Source organism: Periplaneta americana, chromosome 10 (assembly GCF_040183065.1).
Source record: "Periplaneta americana isolate PAMFEO1 chromosome 10, P.americana_PAMFEO1_priV1, whole genome shotgun sequence".
NCBI lineage: Eukaryota > Metazoa > Arthropoda > Insecta > Blattodea > Blattidae > Periplaneta > Periplaneta americana.
In genome coordinates this window covers 181411833-181436933 of record NC_091126.1, presented here as the reverse complement: position 1 = coordinate 181436933, position 25101 = coordinate 181411833, and the positions used below count along the sequence as shown (strand labels likewise).

The 25101-nt window shown below is 36.2% G+C and overlaps 1 protein-coding gene across 5 annotated transcripts in view; it reads left to right on the top strand.

Moving 5' to 3' along the window:
• Positions 1-25101, top strand: part of LOC138708219 (PP2C-like domain-containing protein CG9801) — a 131704-nt gene that overhangs the window by 19238 nt on the left and 87365 nt on the right. For 4 of the 5 annotated variants that reach the window (XM_069838548.1, XM_069838552.1, XM_069838549.1 and 1 more), the window contains one exon: positions 13017-13249. In XM_069838548.1, the coding sequence (XP_069694649.1) occupies positions 13017-13249 (233 nt within the window). Of the gene's footprint in view, positions 1-13016; positions 13250-18140; positions 18200-25101 lie in introns of those variants that run through there. The other variant, XM_069838551.1, reaches the window with a different exon arrangement.

Below are 25101 nucleotides of genomic sequence, written 5' to 3'. Positions count from 1 at the left end.
TCCTTTGAGCCTTTTAGTTTCTTCTTAGTTCCTGATATAGCTGCTATGTCTATGTCTCTTGATTTTAATTCAACTTCTAATTCGGATTCTTTATTACACAAGCCCCTCACATTCCAAGCTCCTATTTTAAGATTTTCCTCAAATCCTGATCGTCTACCTTTATTCCTTGCTGTTTTCGTCTTACGAGTATCAGTCTGGATTATTCTTTGATGAGGCAATGCAGTAAGTAAAATGTCTCCTGGCCGCGCAGGGTAAGGACAATGATGGGGCTGCCATCTTCAAGCATATGTCCGTGTTTCTCCCTTCAGAGAGGGCTGCTGCTTCCGCTCTTCCAGCCGTTGTGACTATCACATGGTTACACGTCGCCTGGTTGACCGTTACAGTCTTCACACGTATCCCCGTGCAGGGGGCCTCAATATACCCTGAGGCACTGGGTCCTCGACAGAACTTAGCCACCCCCGTGACATGGACGCATCTGCCGACAATTATCCATGTATAAACAGTTATGACTAACAAGCCTGCCCTGTCTATCATGGATCGGGTTAGTAGCCTTGTATAATACCAAGGCTAGAGGCATCATCTGTATTTAATCCATTAATTTTATTACACAGACGATTAAAAAAAAAGTCTAACCAAAAATATGGATTACCCAACAAATTTAATTTATAATAATATAATAATCCCTGGCGCTACAGTCCGTGAAGAGCCCAGACCGACCAGCTGGCCTCACGCCCACATGCCGAAGCAGAGGTGGACGATCATCCAACCAGAATGGGGGTATCGTGAGGTTAGCACAATGATCCCCCCAGCCGTTATAGCTGGCTTTCACAACTGAATTTCGCTACCAAGTGCAACTCTGCTGGGTGGGCACTGGTCCCATACACTGGCCGAAATTTCGTGAGAAAATTTCTTCCCCCATGAGGACTCGAGCCAGTGCGCATTCCATAATGCGAATCCTAGGCAGGATGCCTTAGACCACGATGCCATGGCGCGGGACTCAAATTTAATTTATACAGATTTTAAAGTATTTAGGAAATTTATAAGCTTAACATACATCTTCACTTGTAAAGTTAAAAATGAGATAGTCACTGTTAATTCTGCTAATGATATGAAATTATTACAAAAAAAAAATGGAATTACCCAGCAAACTCACTTTCGCTCTCTAGCATGAATCAGATGTTTCATCTTCGGATACAACAGCAAGGCTTGCTTCTTTTGCTTCTTCCAGTACATCTTCGTACCAACTTCTTGCTTCTTCGTTCAAGAAGGGAAATAAATCTGTAATATCCCTTTCTTTAGCTGGATTTGTTGTTGTAAGTGTAACAAAACAACAACACAACCCACACAGTGCAACACTAGCATCTTTCGATATCACTAACTTATACACTAACATACCAATACAAAACACATTACAGATCCTAAAACAAATGCTTATAGACAACAACACACCACAAGAACACATCGAAGAAATCATCCAAATCACAGACATCATCACAAAGCAAAACTATTTCACTTACAACAACAAATACTACACCCAAATCGAAGGATTGCCCATGGGATCACCCATTTCTAGCATACTAGCAGAGATATTTTTACACGACGTAAAACAAACATACATACTCAACAACGACCACAACAAATATGCAGACAACATAATATACTGGCACAGATACGTAGACAACATACTCATACTATACAAAGGGAAAAAACGACAAATAGACAAACTACACCAATATATAAACAAAATAAACCCAAAACTTCAGTACACACTGGAACTTGAAAACAACTCCATAAACTTCCTAGATATCACCATAACAAAAGTTGACAACAAACACACTTTCAAAATATACAGAAAACCAACCACCACAACCACACACATACACAACACATTTAATCACCCCACACAACACAAACACGCTGCATTCAGGACAATGGTACACAGATTACTTAACATACCCATGAACCAACAACACTACAATGAAGAAGTGAACACAATCAAATATATAGCACAAGAAAATGGTTACAATCCAAACATAATAGACAACATCATAAGGAAGACAAAACGAAAAATTAACAAACACAAAAACACATAAAATATAACACAAACACAAGAACACAAGAAATACATCACACTAACATACGAAAACAAAAGCACACATAAGATCACATCTTCATTCAGAAAGTAGAAATACAACATAACATACAGAACAGAAAACACACTGCAAAGACATCTCAACACACAAACAAATAAATACAACCACACAGGCGTATACAATCTCACATGTAATAGTTGCGACAAGTTCTACATTGGACAAACAGGCAGATCATTGCAAACACGCTACAAAGAACACATTAAAGCAATAACCAGAGGACACAATACATCTACATACGCCGAACACATAACTGAGGGGCTCACAACCGGAGTGGACCAAGTCCACCAGTTATCAGTTTGTGGATTAATACAATCTCGGATGAAGAAAACTTAGATTTATTCATTGCCATAACAAACAAAGTCCATAACTCATTTGTTACTCCACAGAGGACAACATTTCCTTTGGAAGGAACCAGGAACTTTAAGACTCAATATCTCAGAACTATTCCAGATGGACTTGGTCCACCCTGGTTGTGAACCCCTCAACTAATGCTAACCACACATACAATAACATAAATACAGACATAGAAATCCTACACATACAACCCAAAAACCAAAAACTCAACACACTAGAACAATATGAAATATACACACTAAAACACACCCTAATCAAATTCTCAAGACACAGATCAATTTCAGAACACACTCACTATTTGATTCCACATTACAACACACAAACACATCCTTACAACAGGCAGCGATATCAAGATGATGCTATGATCTAGTAGGCTCTGATGATGTACAGTATACACCGAAACAACTGTAAGCCACACGTGCTTATATAATTAACACTAGTAATTTGCCAGTATATCAATCATTCGTATATTTTAATTATTTTCCGAGCAAGCTATCTGTGCCAGAATTAATTATATAGTTCGTTCTAAATGATAGTGGTTGCAATATTCAAGCTTTTGTCCAAACTATTGAACTTAGAACTAATTCTAAAACACACTTCATTAGGATTCTAAAATGATCAAGTAATTGGTTACACTAATTGTTGTTATTGAAGGTTGGAATTTCAGGGAAGATATTACTTTGACACAATATATGTGTGTGTGTGTATATGTACACGTTTCTGCTCTAACAACACAAAATTCAGTTAATTTAAAAACACTGTCTTCAAAAATAGACACTAATTTAATTATACTTTCTCTAAAGTGTTGGAATTACATTGAATTATCATGCATTAAAAATATTACTTTACCAATCTTGCAACTTCCTTCCACAACATTTCCTTTTTATGGATGTCTCTGTATTTTTTGAACTCATATTGTACAGGGAAGGATGGTTAATTAAAGTTTCATAATTTAGTTATGACAAATTGCGAAATACACGATGTTTTGCAGCCATATTTGTGATATAGTCATTTGTTCATTTTCTAAATGACCGAGGATCAACACTGTCAATATTAAGGCAAGTCAAACTAGAATGAAGAATGCCAGTGCACATTGCTGCAGCCCACACAGAATGTTGTGAAGAAACCAGCTCCACTTATTTACATATAGAGGTAATCGAGCAGCATTGTTCATACATCTTGATTACACAACTTTTAACACTGTATCACTTCGGAATATGTATGATAAGAACTTTCTTGTGTTAAATATTATTAACGTACCATGTTAACATGTTTCGACCTATTTTCGGTCATCTCCGGAATTGGTCATTGTTGGTCTTGGCGCCTCTTGTTTCCTGTGTGGGTGCGTTCGTAGTGTAGAGTCAAAGAGTGTGTGTGTTTTGAAATTGAGTTGTGTGTTGAGAATATCGTTGGGGTGTGTTTTCGTGTGTCTGTATATTTCATATTGTTCTAGTGTGTTGAGTTTCTGGCTTTTTGGTCGGATGTGCAGTATTTCCATGTCTGTACTGATGTCTCTGTAAGTGTGGTTGGCATTTGTGATGTGTTCTGCATATTTGGAGGTGTTTTGTAATTTTGTTATGGCTGTGATGTGTTCTTTGTAACGTGTTCGAAATGATCTGCCAGACAGAGGTAGAATGTTGATCAAGTGTTTGAGGGAATGAATTATAGAAAAAGTTTTCTTACATATGTAGGTCACATGACTTTGAAAATTTAAATTTGAATTTAAATATACTTCTAAATTTTTTACTGTTTTGCGATATGTAATTGTGGTATTATTTATTTTCGTATTTCATACAGTGGCTAAATCTATTTTGTTTAATGTTCGTTGGTGGCCCATTATTATAGCTTGCTATTTGTCTGGATTTAGTCTGACATGAGTCCAAATTTTGAGTCCATTGAGCTACATATGTTAGATCTTCATTAATTTTGGTCGCAGATTCATTGATTATACGAGTTCAGGAGTGAATGTAAAGTTATAAGTCATCAGCATATAGTTGGTATTTAGAATATTTTAAGACCTTTGTTACGTCATTTATGTAAAGCATAAAAAGTAATTGCCCAAGAATCGAGTCTTGAGGTATTCCGGTCTTTATGGTGCGCCAATTGGAAGAATGACCACTGGCTGTTACACATTGTTGGTGTTCGCGAAGGTGGGAATCCAACCAAGCTACAGCATTGTTAGAAAGATTGTATTTTTAAGTTTGCATAAAAGGAGATCCGTGTCAACTGTGTTGAAAGCTTTGCTGAAGTCTAGTAATGTCAGTAGCGTTAGTTCTCCTCTGTCGCTGGCTTCTCGAGTGTCTTCAATCACTTTTAAAAGGGAAGTAGTAGTATTATGTCCTGATCGGAAACCAGACTGGTAATCATCACGTAAGCAATGCTTATTGAGGTAGTCAGTTGCTTATGTACTACACGCTTCAGTGCTTTTGGCAGAGCTGGCAGGATACTGATTGGTCTATAGTCGTTTGGGGATTCAGGAATTTTATTTTTCGGGATAAGTCTAATGAGGGCTTGTTTCCAAAGTCTAGGATATGTAGAGGTTATGAGTGAGGTATTAAAAATATGGATCAAGGTAGGTAATATTACGTCGATAATTTTCTGGAGCACTTTTATTTCAGTTCGATTTGATCCTTCAGCTTTGGTCGATATACACTTTATTGCTTTCCTTACCTCATTATGTGAGAGGTACAGAAAGTGAAACTTTTCTCTCTCTGGTAGGGGAATATTGCTTAGTTCTTCAATAGGGATATCCTGAACTAGCACCAACAGATAGCACGCGTGCACTTTGATGGATGCACTATGCGTATTTGTTTTCCAATTTATATACATTGAGGATTTACGTAGTGCATTAGTATGTTAAATACTCTTAAAAACAACTCAAAATGTGTGTTCCTATATGTAAAAACCAGGGAAAGCTTTTTGCCTTCAGTCAGGTCTCGAAAAATTCTGAATATATGCTTCCAACCTTAAAAAAATATAACTAATTAAATTGCGCCTATTAAATAAAAAGAACTACTTCAAATAAGGAATTGCTGGATACAGTTTCATTTGGAAGAGGGCAAAGAAAAAAAAATTGTAATAATAAAAACATATGCAACCTCGACAGCAAGTGTCCACACCTGTGGAGTAACGGATAGCGCGTCTGGCCGCGAAACCAGGTGGCCTGGGTTCGATTCCCGGTCGGGGCAAGTTACCTGATTGAGGTTTTTTCTGGAGTTTTCCCTCAACCCAATACGAGTGAATGCTGGGTAACTTTAGGTGCTGGACCCCAGACTCATTTCACTGGCATTATCACCTTCATCTCATTCAGATGCTAAATAACCTGAGATGTTGATAAAGCGTCGTAAAATAACCTACTAAAATAAATAAATAATTAAAAAATCGACAGCAAGCTATGTTAGCTTAGACTGTATTCAGTACTTGTAGGAGTCTTCGAAGTTTACGACTGCATTTTACAATGGAACGATACTGGCCTACAGTAAACTCTCGATGAACTGGGATGTTTATTATCTAGGTCGGACAATCCGTAGTGAAAAAAAAAATATATATATAGGCCTATAAATAACATAGTCTGTGTAACTTATTCAAACCATGTTTTAACTTCAAATTTTCAAAATCATCATACACAGTATTCAAAGCTGCATGTCCTTAACATACAAAACCGCACGAATAATCGTGTTACTACTGCGATCATATTGTATCATCCTATTAAAAATTGCTTTTGTTCTTTCTGCAATTAGAGAAGAAAAAAAAATTACGAGGAATTCAAGCCCCATAGTCATTTCCCTATAAAAAAAAAAAACATTGGTAGCTGCATATCCTGTTTATCGTGTATGGTACCTACTTACAATGCTTATGGGTAAAGAGGCAATATTCACCTTCGACAAAGATCCTTCTTTTTTTTTTATTCGTGGACCTCGTTCTCAAAGTTCTCGTTTAGGTTCATGAAAATTCAATTTACTCGTATCTATATTCTGCATACTGCAGATTTCCCCACCCATCTCTTAAGGATCCACACCTGTGGAGTAATGGTCAGTGCGTCGGCCGTGAAACCAGGTATCCCGGGTTCGAATCCCAGTGGGGGCAAGTTACCTGGTTGAGGTTATTTCCGGGATTTTCCCTCAACCCAATACGAGCAATGCTGGGTAACTTTCGGTGCTGGACCCTGAACTCATTTCACCGGCATTATCACCTTCATTTCATTCAGACGCTAAATAACCTGAGATGTTGATACAGCGTCGTAAAATAACCCAATAAATAAATAAATAAATAAATAAATAAATTATCTCTTAAGAGGAATCGCTCAGTATTATACAAGTTTACGCTATTATTTATTGTAAATTAAATTAGATTATGAGGTAAGAAAATACTGAATTATATTAAATTATACTGGGTTATACAAAATAATTATAGGCCTAAATATAATTTTGACACGCACTGAAAACCAACAAGCAGGAGAACGTAATGAACTGTTGCATATGACGTAATAAAGCTCTGTGCCGCATGGAACGCTCCTGCCATCTAACGGTAAAACTTCGCATAAGATATCCCTATTGTACGTTGTTTTGTTGTTTCGTTCACGCCCGTTGATTGTGTAAATACAAAGTGATCGTTCAGTGTGTCTACTGTGAATGGTGTTCCGTCTGCCTGAGTCTTGCTGCGTCCTAAGCCTATTATTCGTAAGTTCCTCCACAAGTCGGCTGAATCTGAGTGCGGTGTTATTAGTTCATGGAAAACCCTCAGTTTTGCATTTCTTATTGCCTGAGTCGTCTTGTTTCGTAACTGTCTATAATGTTGATGATTTGAGTCAGTTTTATCATGTCTGTACTTAAGATGTGCTGCGTCTCTGGAAGTCATTAGAGTCTTGATTTCAGTAGTCATCCAGGGGGCAGGAGCTCTCTTAAAACGTTTCGTTTGGGTGGGCGCGTGATTGTCTAATAACGATAATATATATTCATTAAGTCGGCCAATTTGATAGTCTACTGTCCATAATGTCCAGATAGTATGCCACGTTTTAAGTCACGGAATGTTACAGTTCTGTGCGCTGGCTTGGGACACTTGAGAGAATATGTGAGATAGATTATATCGTGACCTGCTATGCCTGAAGCTGCACACTGACCGTGATTTAATACACAGTCAGGATTATTTGTAGTTATAAGGTCAAGTAGTGATTCACTATGCTGAGTGTGATGTGTCGGATGTGTGTGATTGGAAAACTGTCAGTAGTTGTCTAGTAGAGTAGTCTTCAGTTGCAATGAGTTGAGGTCGCTCATCATTACGTGTTCATAATTAGGAAGAACATTGACTAAAGCTGCTTCAATAGAAGCGATTCATTTATGTTTGGCAGTTGATAGACTACACAAATAATAATAATAATAATAATAATAATAATAATAATAATAATAATAATAATAATTTATTTATACTGGCAGAGTTAAGGCCATAGGGCCTTCTCTTACACTCTACCAGGTCACAAAGTATACAATCACTGAAAATTTAACAAAAAGTTAAAGAACAGAATACTAACATATTACACAAAATAATAATAATAATAATAATAATAATAATAATAATAATAATAATAATAATAACAACAATAGCTTAACAAAATCGACACTAAACAACATGAAAATAATACCACAATAGAAAAAAGAAAGTAAAATATATTGGAATATCATAAAAGTAACTTAATTTAGTACAAATAGTTAACATGGAAAACATAAGGAAGAATATAACAAAATGGAATATAATAAAATAATAAAAAAAGAAGAAAAGAAATTCGAAAATTAAATAAAATCCACAATAAAAAGGGTATGATAATAAATTCATCTGGTGATCAAGAGAACAAAAAAGGGGAAAGGAAGGACAAGATTTATATATATATATATATATATATATATATATATATATATATATATTTACAAAACTATCACAGAGAAAATGGCTTATAATTGAAGGGAATCTAAATTGAAAAAGTGCAATTTTAGTTTATTTTTGAAACTGGACAATGTCCGACAGTCTCTGACATGTTGTGGTAGACAGTTCCAGAGATGAGCTGCTGAGACGGTGAAAGATGAAGAGTAGAAGGATGTTCTGTGTTTAGGAATGGAGAGTGTGATACGGTGTTGAGCGAGTATCTATTTCGTGATATGAGGACAAATGTTGAAAACGAGAAGCTAAGTAGCTAGGGTTAGAGTTCTGAAGAATATTGAAGAGTAAAGTGAGAGAGTGAATAGTTCTTCGTTCTTTGAGACAGATCCTGTCCATTTGAGGAAATGTTTTGAAAATTCTGGAGCAGATATTGAGTTGTGACTTTCAACATTCTATGGCAATGTGTAAGCAAAAAGGGGGTTTATACTGTGTAAACCTTTTGAGAAATAGGGAGTGACTTCTCATCACCCCGTAATTTAGAAATGAAAATATGAAATATAGAGTCAACACTTTGGTAAGGTCACACAACATGGTCAAAGTATTGCTCTGATCTTCAAAGCCTGAAATAATTGATACTACACAATCTTCAAGAGCACTAGACATGAATAAACCTTTCCTGAACTCATACTGGCATTTAGTATACAAAAAACTGGTTCAAAATACTGAGCCAACTGTTCGTACATAATAGTTTCAATAATGTTTTAAAATATTGGAATAATACTGATCGGTGGATAATTCTCTAACTTGGAATGGTCACCTTTCTTGAAAAGAGGAATAATTTCAACAATTTGAGAGATTTCTCCATCCATGAGACATTTGTTTATACAATGTGTTAAGGGTAGAATGTTGAATCAACATGCCATTAATATCGTTTGAAGAGTCGACTGCAAGAATGATGGATGTCATTTGGAATACATTTTGCAGGAGAAGCAATTGAAAGTTTGAAATGCTTAGCGCTCAAGGCTTAACTGTGATTTTCCGATCATTACTGGACAATGACTATCAGTGTTAATGCCATATAACTCTCTACGTACATTCTATATGTCTTAAGTTACGCATTGACAGTCTTGGTTCATTTTCGACAGGAAAGTGACATCCATCATTCTTGCAGTGGACTCTTCATTTATATCATTAGTTTTATCTTGTTTTAATGCATTAACTATCTTCAACACATCATCACAGGATACATGTTTCCGTTTGAAATTCATAACTGGCTTAGAATGGTTAATTGCAAGATTCAAAGCTTTATGCTTGTTATTATCTAAATACGGAGGGGGAAAGGAACTGGCCACCCTACTCCATTATCTCCTGAACTAGTTGCATCATAAGTTGTGCCTTCTTGGTATCACTTGTGAGGTTCAGACCTGTCTTCGGACAGTTTACTAAACAACAACTACCTAAATTCAAGCATGTTTCCTTTAAAGAATTCATAAAGTATTGACTTCCACAATCAGATTTGTTAGGTCTTAACGAGTTAACCACATATATGTCTCAAGAAGGAACATGCATTGTCCAACATAATTACACTATATTCTAGAACTGGTTGTATGTTAAGAGGGCACCTAATAATTATCTGTGACAGGTATAGCAGTTTCTGGGAAATGGGGAAATTAATCGATTCAGTATTTTGTTGTCAGATACTCTTCACGATCTTTGGATATGACTGCGATTTTCTCACATTATTCGACTTTACAACACACAATCACTTACATTGTTAATTTGAGGAAGTGGAAGAAGGAGAGCAAGGGATTTTCGAACTAAAGGAAATGTAAACTGAGTAGAAATTTACAACAAATGGCTGTAAGTGGAAAATACATATTATGTCTTCAGTATTAATTCTTTTCATTTTCGTTCGTTTGACTTAAAGTTAATCCAGTAATTAGTGTTGAAGTTACCTCATTGGTCAAATTATATTACATTACATTTTTTAAGAAAATATGTTTGATGCAAGATATTATACCATAGACCAGGGTTGCTCATGGAAGTGCCCTGAAGTCTCGCCTGGTTCAAGTAGGTGCAGACTGAGCAGGTATAAGTGGTCTAGGCAATGAGTAGAACTCGCTGTTATGGAACTCGGCAGAGCCAGCAGGGCAAGAAGATGAGGATGTAGGATCGTCTTTCAAACAAGATATAAAGAATATAAATCAATTTATTGCATTTATATTCACAAAAGAAATTCTAAACAGAAACAGTGTTTTAGGAACAGACGTAAACTTAAAATGCTGGCATTACATGTGTGTTTGTGCCACCAGACAAGTAATATCTGCAACAATCGATCAACTCAAATGCAGCCGAATCATAGATGTTAAATGCTTATTGCTTAGCTGTGGTTTTACACAGTTTTAGAACAGAGAGGACCTGATCACATAAGGACGTCATACCAAACATTCATTGTTTTTGCTGCATGCCTGTGCAGACGTGGAAAATGATCAGATGAGATACAGTGATAGAATGTAGTTATATCTTCAGATATTTTGAACTTCACCTCAAGAAAGCTGTCACATTTAAGATTTATTAATCCCATTTGAAGCGTGGAGGGAACTGTGGCTGTATCAACAGAAAATGGGAACATGAATATTTGAAAATCCAACTGGAGGGATTCTATTTCACTGACTCGTTCCTCAAATGCCTTATCTGAGTTAATCATCCACAGATGCAGCATATTGTGAATCCGTAACATTAGACACAAGTTTGCTTAGGTTTGGAAAATGAGGCAAATTGCGTTCTTGCATTTGTTGTGTCCACAAATTAAGTTTCATTCGAAATGCTTTAATTTTATTGAACAAATCGATAATCGAGAGATCTTTACCTTGCAAGGGAATATTTAGGTCATTTAAATGATTTGGCACATCTGTCAGGAAAGCCAAGAAGGTCAGTCAGCTGGGGAAAAGGTTTTCCTTTCATATCAAGGAACAAACAGATGTCTTCAATCAAAAGAAAGAAATGTTGCATTATTTTGCCACGACTTAACCACCAGACCTGACAGAAGTAAAGTACATCAATATACTCTGACTCAAGAGATATAAAAATATCCCTGAACTGCCTCTGGCCAAGCCCTGAAGCCCTTAAGAAATCAATAATTTGTGCCACAACACTCGTGATGCTTTCAAATTTAATTGTTTTTACACATTATGCTTCTTGATGAAGGACACAATGTATACAATGGATGTGCTACCTGTAGGCAATTTAGTTTTTATAAGTCCCACGAACCCGATATTATGACCCGCCATGACTGTGGCGACGTCAGTGGCAACTGAAGTCGGTAAATCCCATGACAGTTGCGATTTTTCTATGCTTTCCTTAGTGGCACAGAAAATATCTTCACTTCTTGTCGTCCCTTTCATGGAAACAATATCTAGAAGTTCCTTCGTAATATTGAGTTGTTTGTCCACCCATTGAACAAAAATGGCTACGTAAATCTACGTAAAGATTATTATTTTTTGGCCCTACGGAATTTTTCTCCTCTAATATTAATTCAAAAATGGCTAGATGAGCTGTGTCCACAATATCAGTAGACTCGTCCAGACAAATAGAGTACACAATAAATTCCTTCCTTTAATAAACAATTGCCTTCCAATGTCTGTACTTAGCTCCTTAGTATGGCGTGTCACCGTGTGCCGAGAAAGGAGTATTTTATTTAGCTTATCTGTTTCAGTAGGAGAATGCACGCTGCTGCTAATTGTTAACACTCCTTGATGAAGGGGCCAATGTTGAACAGCTTCAGCTCTCGTGCTGTCAAATTCGAAATTTTGTAACTCGCCCTGAAAGCACCATCACTTGTTTCTTCACTATTGCTCTACAAATAAAAATTAAATCATCAACACATAACTGCACCTCACATGGTTATTTCTGTTATTTATTATTATGAATTTACAAAATAAAAAGAAACTGTTCCTGTTTAATAATAGAATGTACCCCTTTTGACGATGTTTTTCAGATCCGCAACCATTTGTGCACGATCAACTCCTGCAATCAAATCATGACTATGAGAATGTTTATTTCTATAGTTGCGCTCCACATTATATTTCTTTTTAACAACGAGAACACCATATGTCAAGCATCTCGATCGTTCACCTGTTTGCTGAAAGTATTTCTCTTCCCAGTCTGCCTCCGGACTTCGGCATCCTGTATCACTCGGCAGTGTTTGTATCCATGTTGTACTATTTGTTGTATGGTACTAAACCTGGACTCACCACTTACTGCAGCTCGAGCTAGCATGCTGTTACGTCATCACAGCTCTGTCCTAGCTCCATGTATATGCACCGAGTGCAGGTTGCCCTCTGTGGCATAGACACTGTAGCAGTACAATTTTTAATGTGTTTATCAAGTGTATGTATATATATATATATATATATATATATATATATATATATATATATATATATATATATGTACAGACCCAGAAACAAAATTCAGAAGGCCCAAATTATGTTTCTGGGTCTTAGCATTGCCAAATACATAAAATTATTTTAATTACATTTTCAATGATTTCTTATGGTTGACATATTGTGAGCCTCTTCACATAATGGGAAGATGGCAGCCTGGCTGTTGCTTACACAACTCTGTTTGATGCCTTAGGCATGATGTGAGGCAGACGGAACCTGTTATTCTTCATGGTCGGAACCCACATGAGTTACCACGCAAGAACATTGGAACCATCATTTTAGATAATGAGTTTGCTGCTGTTACTGGCCCAGATGGTGGGTTGACAACAGTAAATCGTCGTCAGCGACACCTCTCAACAAGTGATCCTGATGTTGATTACATAGATATTCAGCAGCATGGCACTGACCAAGAGCGAAATGACACAGGTAATTAAGTAGGATACCAAGTACCTATAAGTATGTTATTTAATATAGAGTGCCCCAACAAGAACGCCACATTTATAAATGTTAATAAATTCAACAAAAAGACAATTACGCAATGTTCCAACCATTGAGCTCTATACTAAAATGGAGGAAACACCACTAGGTCCACACATCGCCATGTTGGTGAGGGAATCTCTCTCTCTTTCTAACACAGTTGCTACAATGAAACTGCTTCCAAGTCCGTGTATGCATATTGAAATTACTTATATTGTGGGTTATCTTGAACTGTTTCTTTCAATTTAATATGAACTATGAATTCTCTAAACTTGTATGTAAACATCATAAATGAAATTAAGTATATAATGTGCTCTACATTACTTCTAACTAAAAAAAAAATACATACATACCAATATAAAAATATGAAAACCAAAGACAAATGCAGTATATAAAAGAAATCTCTTGCCTTATCTAGACCACATATTTACATGCACTACTCTCGATCAGGATAAATATGGGTTAGGAATAGTAAAGATTAAATTAAAATAGAAGTTAAATACGATATAAGAAAAGTGCACAATTATATTCGTAGAGTTTTAAACATATACTGTACTGTAGTACTGGTAATAAATTGAAACATATATTTTGAACTAGAAAGATTTATTCGCCATTAAAATTGTATAATTTTTGGTTTTGTCACAAGTTTAATTACCTTACACCCAATATAAAATAATGTAACTAAATTTACCGATTTTCTTTTTTGGTACCGGTATCTATACTTTGACCTCAGAATATAAAAACCTGTTAGACTTAATTGTGTATGATATAAGAGCTGCGTTTCCTTTAAAATTTATTCTCTTGTTAACAGAAATACACTAAAGTAAAAAAGTCAAGTATAAGCATAATAAATACTAAATAATGGTACATAAACACTAGAAGAAAAATTCATTACATCAGTTTATCAAAATAACAATACACACGAAATATTACATCATACGGTACTGCACGAAAAGATCAATAGTTAAATATGAAATATATGAAGATTATATAGGAAGAGGCAAACTTCTGCCTAAGCAAACTAGGCAGCTCCCTAGGGCTCTAAATTTGAGGGGGTCCCAGCCTGGAATAATAATAATAATAATAATAATAATAATAATAATAATAATAATAATAATAATAATATTGCTATTTGCTGTGACAAACTTTTCCATGGCAATAAATCTTGTTATAAATTGTTGTTTAGTCAACTGTCCGAAGAGAGGTTTGAACCTCATACATAAGTGACACCAATGAGGCATGACTCATGAAGCAACTAAGTCAGGAGGTAATTGGATAGGGTTGTCATCTGATTTCATTCTCCATTGCATTTATCGATGACTAGTAACATATTTCACTAATCAGATGTATACAAACAATTGTTCTTCCTCTGACATATAAGTGATGTACTACATACTGTTTATTAATTGAAGAGTCCACTGCAAGAATGATGGATGTCATTTGGAATACATTTTTCAGGAGAAGCAATTGAAAGTTTGAAATGCTTAGCACTCAGAGCTTAACTGTGATTTTCCGATCATTACTGGACAATGACCATCAGTGTTAATGCCATATAACTCTCTATATACATTCTATATGTCTTGAGCTATGCATTGACAGTCTTGGTTCATTTTCGACACGAAAGTGACATCCATCATTCTTGCAGTGGACTCTTCAATTGATATATATATACTTATCAGTCAGAACCTCAATCAGAAGTAATCTTGTAATTATGAATATAAAAAAGTATAATTGGTACTTATCTACTTCGTTTCTAAGTCTGCTTGTCTATTTTCTAAATTCAAATTACGTTAAATAAATTCTGCTCTGTAAATTGCCTAAGGTCTCTATGTCTCTATGTCCAGGCTTGTTTGGAAAAATAATGTAGGCCTATATGTCACTTCTTTGTTACTCAGTCTTACGTACGGTACAGCTGTATGCTGCACAATATTTCACCATCATAACGGCAAAATTAAAGAAATATAATTAATATACATACTTCTTTCAACGAATCAACCATTTCCCATGTGCGTTAGAAAGAGAGAAAGATATGCCTCAGATGTGCCAATAGTACGGAAGTTACACATCACGTTTTTTCAGCATTTCTCTACAGGAGTTGTGTATCCAGTTTATAATGTTGAGATCACTGGTTCCAACAATGTTTTGTTGTCATTGGGTTGACGACACTATTGTCTGTTCTGTTATCTGTTTATGATGCATTTATTCACACTATCAAATCTGATGTTCTTGTTGGGACAAACTTTATTATGCCATAGAAATATATCAGTGCTTTAATTTTCGCTGTAATTTTTTATTTTATTCAGCCTTGAGCATCTTCATACACCCATCTTTCTCAGACTTGGCAATACCTTTCTTATAATCCATCCCCTGGCATCATGCTTTCTATTTCTTGCATTCAAATCATTTTGGCTTTCTCAGTAATTACTTTAAGGGACATTGATTTACATGTTTTAATAATATGTCGGATGCTCATGTTATGCTAGAAGTACTGGTAAACAGAATAGAGGAATAAAGATTGTTGTATAAAAAACAGTAACATCTCAATAGTAGTTCTAAGTTTTGCTCACTTTTCCCAAGAACTCCTCCTTCATCCACCAAAGTAAGGACTTGTTATTCTTTGTCTTATAGCTATTCGATATTCTAGACTTTGTCTTTTATAAACCCCCAAATCAGAGTACCTGACTAATCCAGGAAGAATGATTTGTCTAACTGTTAGTTGTGACTGTTCGGTGAAGTACCTCCATTAGATCGGCATCTGTGTGATCAACAGGCGGAAATGGATAGAAGTCACCTTAGTCACTGTCCATTGTTATCCAGCATTTCTGAATGGGACCGATATTGGGAAGCCAGAAGACAAATAGGTCAATGAAAATTTTTTAACATACCCAGCCATTGGGGAGGGGAGACAACAAAGTCTCGAATACAGAAGTTCATTCACATCAGATCTAAGTTCAGGATGGTCATGAAGTATGTCCATTGTGTCTAATCAATTGTTGTGGCAAAGTTTCATCTAGAAAATTCATGTCGTCCTTGTTGCAGTGGGGTGGATTTCCATCTTGCTGGAAAATAATCACTTTGGTCATATCTAGCTGGGGATTAAGGAAGTTCAACATGTTCAGCTATACAACATGAATGATAGTTCATTCCACAAAGAAAAATGGTCCATAAACCTGTGCTTTGTGCTAACAGCACAAAACACGCCATATTTATGTTCGATAACTCTAAGTGGTTTCAGAAGTTCATACATGAAATGTACCTTCGTCTCTAAACATGATTATATTCCACAAGGAATGTTCCTCCTCAAATTGGTTCAGCATAACAACACAAAATTTGAGACACAGCTGCTTGTCACTAGACTGAACTTATGTAACAGTCTGTAGCATTGAATGCTCCACAGTGTGAAATGTAAGACATTACTCATTTCTCTGTTTGCCCTCCCTGATTTCTGTGAAATATGTTGAAACACTTCAAGGTTAGATATTCTTCTCGCACATCCGTTTTCAGTGACTGATTTTTGCTAGTGGTAAATTGATATCCTTGTTAGTGCTGGCTAGTGGCTTCCCATACATTGCCGAATACTTGTTGCAGGCTGAGTTTCGTGTGTCTGCTTTCTCTGTGTCTGTGGAATTTTATGTTTTTCTTAACTCCTGTGTGTAAAAAAGAAAAATTTGAATTGTTACTGATTGGTGTAAGATAAAACCTATTCTTATATTCAATATACTGGGTGAATAGATTGTAGAAAAACTGCATTACAGCAACCCATCTCTCGGATGAGATGCTTCAAGACTCGAGCTATGCAGTGCAGTATTATTAATTTGACAAAACAAAATGTTATTAAAATAAGCAGTTAAAATAACATATTTTACTTACCAATATTAAGAAACGAGATGCTGAAATTGTTCGCCTTGGCATCTGTTTAAGAAGTCATGCATCACTTGATGCAGTTCCTGTTGAGAAGTGTGGGCTAAGTTTCCCCAAATTTGTTCATGGTATATACGTAGATTATTTTGTGCACTTCGTCTTTTGGAATTCCTCAGAAATAAAAGTCATAAGAGGTTAAGTATGTTCCCTGCTCAACAGGCAAACTATTGAATATTTACAAACTTTAGAATTATACAAACAGGCTTTAAGTTGACTGTCTTTGGGCAATTTTGGAAATATTTTAACAAAAAGAAAGAATGTTACATTTGCAAAGCAAAGTCAAAAGACGTAAGTCAAAAGGTAAAGCAATAGTATTTGTGGAGGTGTATCAAATTCTACAATTTGGAATTTCTCGTTGGAGATCTTTTCTTTTCCACTCTGTCTTAGAGTTTGTATTTTCGCAGATCATTGCCAAAGGTTTAATCCTTTGACTGCTTTGGTATTATTCTTTGCAGTCTTTGGATTTTCCAAAGGCTTTTGGCCTGTGGTATACAAAATGGGATGATATTCTTTTACCCGGTTTGCAAATCTCAGGTTTCGAACTATTCGGTTCTCATCAGCATGACGAAGAAGTCATGGAACGGTAATCTTGTCAGAAATATTGCAAAAGCAAAGTCAAAAGAAAAAGCAATAGCATTTGTGGAGATGCATCAAATTCTATTTGTAATTTTGCGTTTTCTCTGTTTCGGCTTCAATTCACCTCTTCAGCTAGAGAAGTATGATGACAAAAATTCTGTCGATCACTACTCTAGGACAGAGTGGAGAAGGAAAGATCTCTAACGAGAAATTTCAAATTGTAGAATGTTACAATTAAATTATGTATGTAAATTTTAAATTACTCACATACAATAATTACTGTCCAATAGTGAAGAAATAATTTTTGCTGTTTTCTAATTTTGAGATTGCTCGTGTATTACAGTTCCCAGACAAGATCATACATGTATACATACACTCACGGGGTGAAAAGTGTTAATTTGGGTGAGTAACTAATGTTTTAACTGCTTATATTTGGTAACACAGTATTTTACAGTAGTGGTTTGTGTCAAATAACCAGTACCAAGCTATCTGCATAACCAGACTCTGAGCAATTTAGCCAAGAACTGGGTTGCCACATAATGGTTTCTTAGTAGATTAGTCAAAGTAAATCTTCGATAACGTTTGTTCTTACATGATACACAGTGTATTGTATATTCAAGGGATTATGAGAACAAATAGAAATTTGAGGTTTTCGGACATTGAAATTGAAGAGGGCTAAAAATTGCATAGAAAAATTAATGAATTTATCAGTTGAATGTGTATTACCAAATTTTCAAGATACAGTACTATATTTTTATTTATTGTCTGTAATATTTTAAGAAACCTATTCGCGCGCGCGTGGGGGGGGGGGAGGTGCGTGCGTACTAATTAACATGATTAATATATTAGGTAATTTCAATTAGTACAGTTCATGGTTAAATGTTAAAACTTGGCTTTTAGTGGTGAAGATTCAGTTATGTATGTATGTATGTATGTATGTATTTATTCACACTGCAATGGGTATATCCCGGTGGCAGTGGTAACTAATTACACTCAATAATGACAATAATAAACTTATTAATTAAAAATACAATTAATGATAATACTAATAATTAATACTAATAATAATAATAATAATAATAATAATAATAACAACAGGGAATATACTAAATTAAATGAAACGATCACTTAAAATAACATTTGAAATATTCTAATTTGTATCTTAAAACTAAGATCGAACTAAAACCCACGAGTATGATATGTTCATATCTGCGCAAGTACCTTTCAAATTACACTCATTTCGCTGTCAACTCACTCACTGCAATGGAACTACGACACATTTCACTGATTCTATCCTGATTTCACTAACACTTCAAAAACATTTCACTGTTCAAATACTATGCACTGCCACTATAAACTATAAAGCTTCACTGACAGGAACACGTTTCACTTACACAGCACACTTCACTGACACAACACACTTCACTGACACAACATAATTCTTCACTGATACAACACTCCAATAACAACATTTCATTTAAACCATTTAAGTACTGTGTATAATTACCGTCTATTAGTAAGGTCCTTAAGCCTATTTTTAAATACATTTTTGGTTGTTGGTAAAGCCTTTAGTAAGTCTGCAGGTAAAGCATTCCAGTCCAGTCCCTGATAGTACGATTGAGAAAAGAAAACTTTCCAGTGTCCGTCCTCTGCCTTCTTTCCCTCAATTTATATGAGTGGTTGTTCCTTGAAGAGTAATTTGGCGGCTGCAACCTATTTTTTATTTCTTTCCAGGCAGGCTCACCTCTGTATGTTTTGAACAGTGCGCATAATCGAATTCGCGTTCTCCTGTCTGTGAGTGTGTCCCATTTTAATGGTGAATTTTTCCGACAACACGTAAGAGCCCGTTTTTGAATCTTTTCCAGTGTCTTAATATGTTCTAATCTGTAAGGATCCCAACATGCAGCACCATATTCCATTACTGGACGTACTAGTGATTTATATGCAATCTCTTTGGATTTATCAGAACCTTTTCTTAGTACCCTCATCACAAAGTGTAACGCTCTCCATGCTTTTCCCGCTGTGTCTGTAACGTGTTCCCCCCAGCCGAGATCGCTGCTAAATGTTATTCTGAGGTATTTACATTTGTTAACTTCCGGAATGGTTTCATCCCCTAACGTATACGATGCGACTATTTTATTTCTTTTCCTTGTAAAGCTGATGGCTTTGCTCTTTAGAGAATTTATTTTCATTTTGTTGGCTATTGCCCAATCATTTATTCTATTGAGGTCATTCTGGAGAAGAGTAGTATCTTCATGACTTTTTATTTCCCTGTATAAAATACAATCATCCGCGAATAAGCGAACCCTAGACAAGATCATCAGTTACTAATATTCAACAAGCATTAATATCTTTAGGCAAGAAAATAATCCCATTACTTGCACCTTTCAGTATGTCAGATAATATGCTGTCATGAGATTGAGAAGGGAAAGAATTTCGTGAAACAAAATTATGTATCTGTATCCAAACTGAGCAGTGCACGCAAGAAAGGTGAATAGTACTCCACAGTGATCTGAGATCACTTTCTGTACTCTCTATACTTCATAATAGCTGCAAATTTGTAAAGAGTGCTTCATAGATTATTAGTACGAGGGTTGGTTGAAAAGTTCATAGCTTGACATAGAAATTAAACAATCCCCCACCCCCGAGACTCACACACTTGGCCACCAGTGCTGCAAAGCTGGTATACCCTCCATATACACAGAGTCCTCGAGATCTGCAAAAAGCATTCTGCTGCTGTGATTACCTCTTCATTTCACGAAAAGTTCTTCCCAACCAAGTGAATTTTGAGCTGTGAGAAAAGAAGGAAGTCTGAGGGTGTGAGATCTGGTGAGTGGGGGGAGGGTGCGGCAAAAATTGGAACCGTAGTTCGTGTGGTTTAGCAACTGCGATTGCAGACATGTAAGCAGATATATTGTCGTGATGGAACAACTCTCTTCTTGTCCATACCCGGCCTCTTCTCGCGACTTTTCTCTTTCATTTGTTGCAGAAGATTTGAATAGTATTCTACGGTTATTGTTCTCCACTTTGCTAGATAGTCGATCATGATTATACCCTTAGAATCCCAGACCACAGATGCCACGACTTTCCCAGATGATTGAACAGATTTTACTTTCTTCGTAGGCAGGGAATCACTGTGCTTTCATTGTTTCGACTGCTGTTTTGTTTCTGGTGTGTAGTAGTGGATGCAGGTTTCATCAGTGCTCACAAACCACGTCAAAACATCGGGTGTATTTTTCTCGAATCGAGCCATACTATCCCTCGAACTTTGACATCAGATGTGCTTTTGTTCTGGTTTTAACAAATGGTGAACCCACCTTGTGGAGACCTTGTACATGACCAAGATATTGACTAAGATGTGACGCACCCATTAAGTTGAGATTTGCATAACCTCTCTAATTTCTCACACTTTCAGTCAACTGTCATTCAACACCATATCGTGGATTTTCTCTATGATTTTTTCACTTGTTGCTGTTACTGGACATCCACTCCAGGGGTCATCTTCCACATGCTCTGGACCATGTTTAAATAGTGCCGTCCATTTTTTCACAGCTGAAAATGCTGGAACAGATTCCCCAGTGTAGCGTCCATGTCTGTTTTAATTTATGTTTGACTCTTTTCTTTTTCACGAAATATTTAATGACAGCACGAAACTCGATATTTTCCATTTTTGCCAATCTATTCAGCACAATAACTTCAAAATTAAATTACACAAAATGTAGTCAATGAGAAAATTATGTTTTGTGCTTGAAGTAATGCAAAATCGCTGCTAACAATGGCAGCATTGTTGGTACATTTTGAATGCCATCTATGTGTCAGACCACGAACTTTTCAAACACATCTTTTATGACGTTTTGAACCATTGAAATCAAAACTTGGAAATTGTCTGAGTTTGAAATTAAGTAAATTGTATAAAGGGTGGAGCAAAAGAACAATTTAGTAATGGAATGCAGTGAATTCATTAGCTATAGCTAGTTCCACCAAATTATAGTGTGTGGGCTTATTATATGGAAAGCTTGGAAGCGAGTTTCAACAAGCTTTTTGGAGCAATGTCCAATGACTGGTGTTTGTTTATAATTTCATTTGCAGCACATTGCAAAGTACAGTCACTGCACAGTATAAGCAATCTTCTCTGTTAATATGGTCCCTTATGTAGGATCGTGGTCTAGTCTACACTAATGTCTTTCATTGTCTCTCACAAAATAAAGAAAACAAATGTTCATTGTTCATAGTAGTGTAGAGGATGGTTGCTGATAGAGTCCTGCATAACTGGTTACAAAAGATAGAACAGACAGATTGCTACTGAATGCCTGGTGCTATAGACAGTATGCGAAGCTCTTCCATCTCGCGGAGTAGTCCAATGTTCAGTTTAATGAATGTCCGAGTCTCACTCGGTTGGATGGCTCTGGATCATGAAAGACAGATAATATTGAGCCATCCAGGAGTTCCAAGAATCGTTGCAAGAACGAGATTATCATCGTGTACCTTTCAAATGATATTTCCTCCTCTCTTCTCATTGATTGAAGCATGCATCATGAAACTACAATCATTAGAATTGAGAGTGCTTTTATTTTTGATAATAACTTATTTTCCTAAAAAACTATTTATTAAAGAAATAATAATATATCCACTTAGAATAATTAAAAGACATAGGCTATATTAACAACTACTCTTTCAGAGGTAGCCTATGTATTTTGAGTTTAAAGTATGAACGTTACAATAGTAAGTGTGTACATATTTGCTCTTTTCTTCCATAAGTAATTGTAATTTATTTTATTCTTGTATTTGTTTACATGTCAGATTTCATCTATGCATTATGCTTATTTCCTTTGTTGTTACCGGTGTCCATTAGTTAGATAAATGGACCAAAGTGTTCAATAAATTATAACCCTATTTCAATCTAACTTACTTATGGCTTTTAAGGAACCCACGGGTTCATTGCTGCTCTCACATAAACCCGCCATTGGTCCCTATTCTGTGCAAGATTAATCCAGTCTCTATCATCATATCCCACTTTCCTCAAATCCATTTTAATATTATCCTCCCATATACGTCTCGGCCATCTCAAAGTTCTTTTTCCCTCCGGCTTCCCAACTATCACTCTATATGCATTTCTGGATTCGCACATACGTGCTACATGCCCTGCCCATCTCAAACGTCTAAATTTAATGTTCCTAATTATGTCAGGTGAAGAAAACAATGTGTGCATCTGCGTTGTGTAACTTTCTCCATTCTCTTGTAACTTCATCCCTCTTAGCCCCAAATATTTTTCTAAGAATTTCAAGCTAACCCTTTTTTTTTAATTAGGAAAAGTAAATTTCCTTCAGTTACTCCATTTGTGTAGTTACAGAATATTATCAGAGTTCTTGCACTTGGTATTCTGTCCTCTATATCTGTGGTTCTGTCTAGCCAGGTGCAACCACTTCAAGACCGGATATTCGAACGAATGTACAACCTCACCGGTTGATCTGCAACCAGTCGAATATAAACCAGTTGTAAGCGCTGTTCTGCAGCACTATGGTTGCTGAAGAGGGACATTTTCTCTCATGTGAATAAGTTTCGATAATTACGTCATGAATCTGGATATCAGCGCAATTATTTATGAATGGATACAGACACTTATTTGAAATTAGTACCCTCGGAAATACAAAAAAAAATGATACTATATTTAGAAGTGCTATGACACCTTATGCTGCCAAGTTTTCTGGTGACAACTTGCGACAGTGGCCATGGAAAGTCTTTCCCCCCTCAGAATTAATAGTTATATATCGTAATTTTCTGTGTGTACTAATCAAGAGATGAAGCAAGAGTCAGTTAAGATCGAAGTGCATTTACTGATTTGCCTGATGTCCAGCTCCAGCCCATCATGGAGAGTCAGTTCAGAAAAGGTCTGTTTCACCCTCCAAAAACAATGTCACATAAAACATTAAGGTCTGCTTTTTCCAAAACTGATTAATCTTGGTTTAAATAAAACCAATTGAACTTTGATCACGTGGTTTAAATTGAGCTTCACTGAGCATTTGAATGAGTTTTAGTTCTCAATATGTTTGTGTTCATAGAAATGAAAACATGAAGCCTTTGGGTTCCTGATGTACACTTAGCGGCAAAAAGAATGGGTCGGCCAATTTCTAAGTTCCAGAGACATAACATTGCTCATGCTCGTCTCATCAAAGTCATAGTTCACCAGGTAACACATAATTAAACCATTTAAATTTTGCTGTATTTTGTGTAAGAGTCGAAAATATGTAATAAAATCGAATGGTGGGTTGATTCTAGATACATCAGGGCCCTTGAAGAGTGAAATAATAATAAAATTGATAAATACAAAATCAATCGGAGCGAATATGAACAGGAAAATCACGTATTATGCCGAACTGATATTAACAGTCACAGTAGTGTAAATCGTTACGGCATTGGTCTATTGAACAATTTGATAGTAGTAGCTCAAGGTTCGAATCTCCCCCGATCTTCTTTTTTTAATTACAAATTTTCCATCATATGTGTCTCGCAAAGCTATAATTATGTGGCAATATCTCTTAGAATATGCCCAAACTCTAATAAATAATAAACCTCCCTCTCTCTTTCAAGCAATATTGCTATCTGTTAATACAACATTCTGTCTCCTCATTACGCTTGAAGATGGCACAGAAACAATAACTCATTGCCCTGGTTCACATAGGTTATTCTGCCTATGCTACTCTCCGACAGGACTTCAATTGGAGAAATGTCATTTTCTCCGACGAGGTAATTGTCTACAATAGCAACGATGGTACTGCCCTAGTTTATTGTGTGAATGGCCACCGATACGATAAACACTTCGTGAGACGAATTAACAAGTCAGGTTACATGAGGGTCACCTGTTGGGGGTGGATGTCATACGATGGGGCAGGACTTCTGCAGCACATCCACGGGCAGTTTATGGCAGAAGTCTAAGAACACATTTTGGCAAATGTAATGATCCCTTCCGCTCGAAAACGATATCCAGAAGGTAACACTTTTCTTCCAGCAGGATAATCATCTGATACACACCGCCAACCGGATTCAAAGATGGTTTACAAGGAGGCGTGATGTCGACCCAGTCGACTGGCCTCCAACTTCACCAGATATGAATCCGATTCAAAATTTGTGGGCTGCAGTCAAAAGGATCCTATGCTCTAATTGGGCAGAACAGCCACCTGTTCGGATATCTGAGGAATTGTGGGACAGAGGAGGAGATTGCCAAGAATTCAGACCTGTTCCATAATCTTGTGGACTCCATGCCGCGCAGAATGAGGGCAGTTGTTGACGCAGGTGGTTTGTGGACG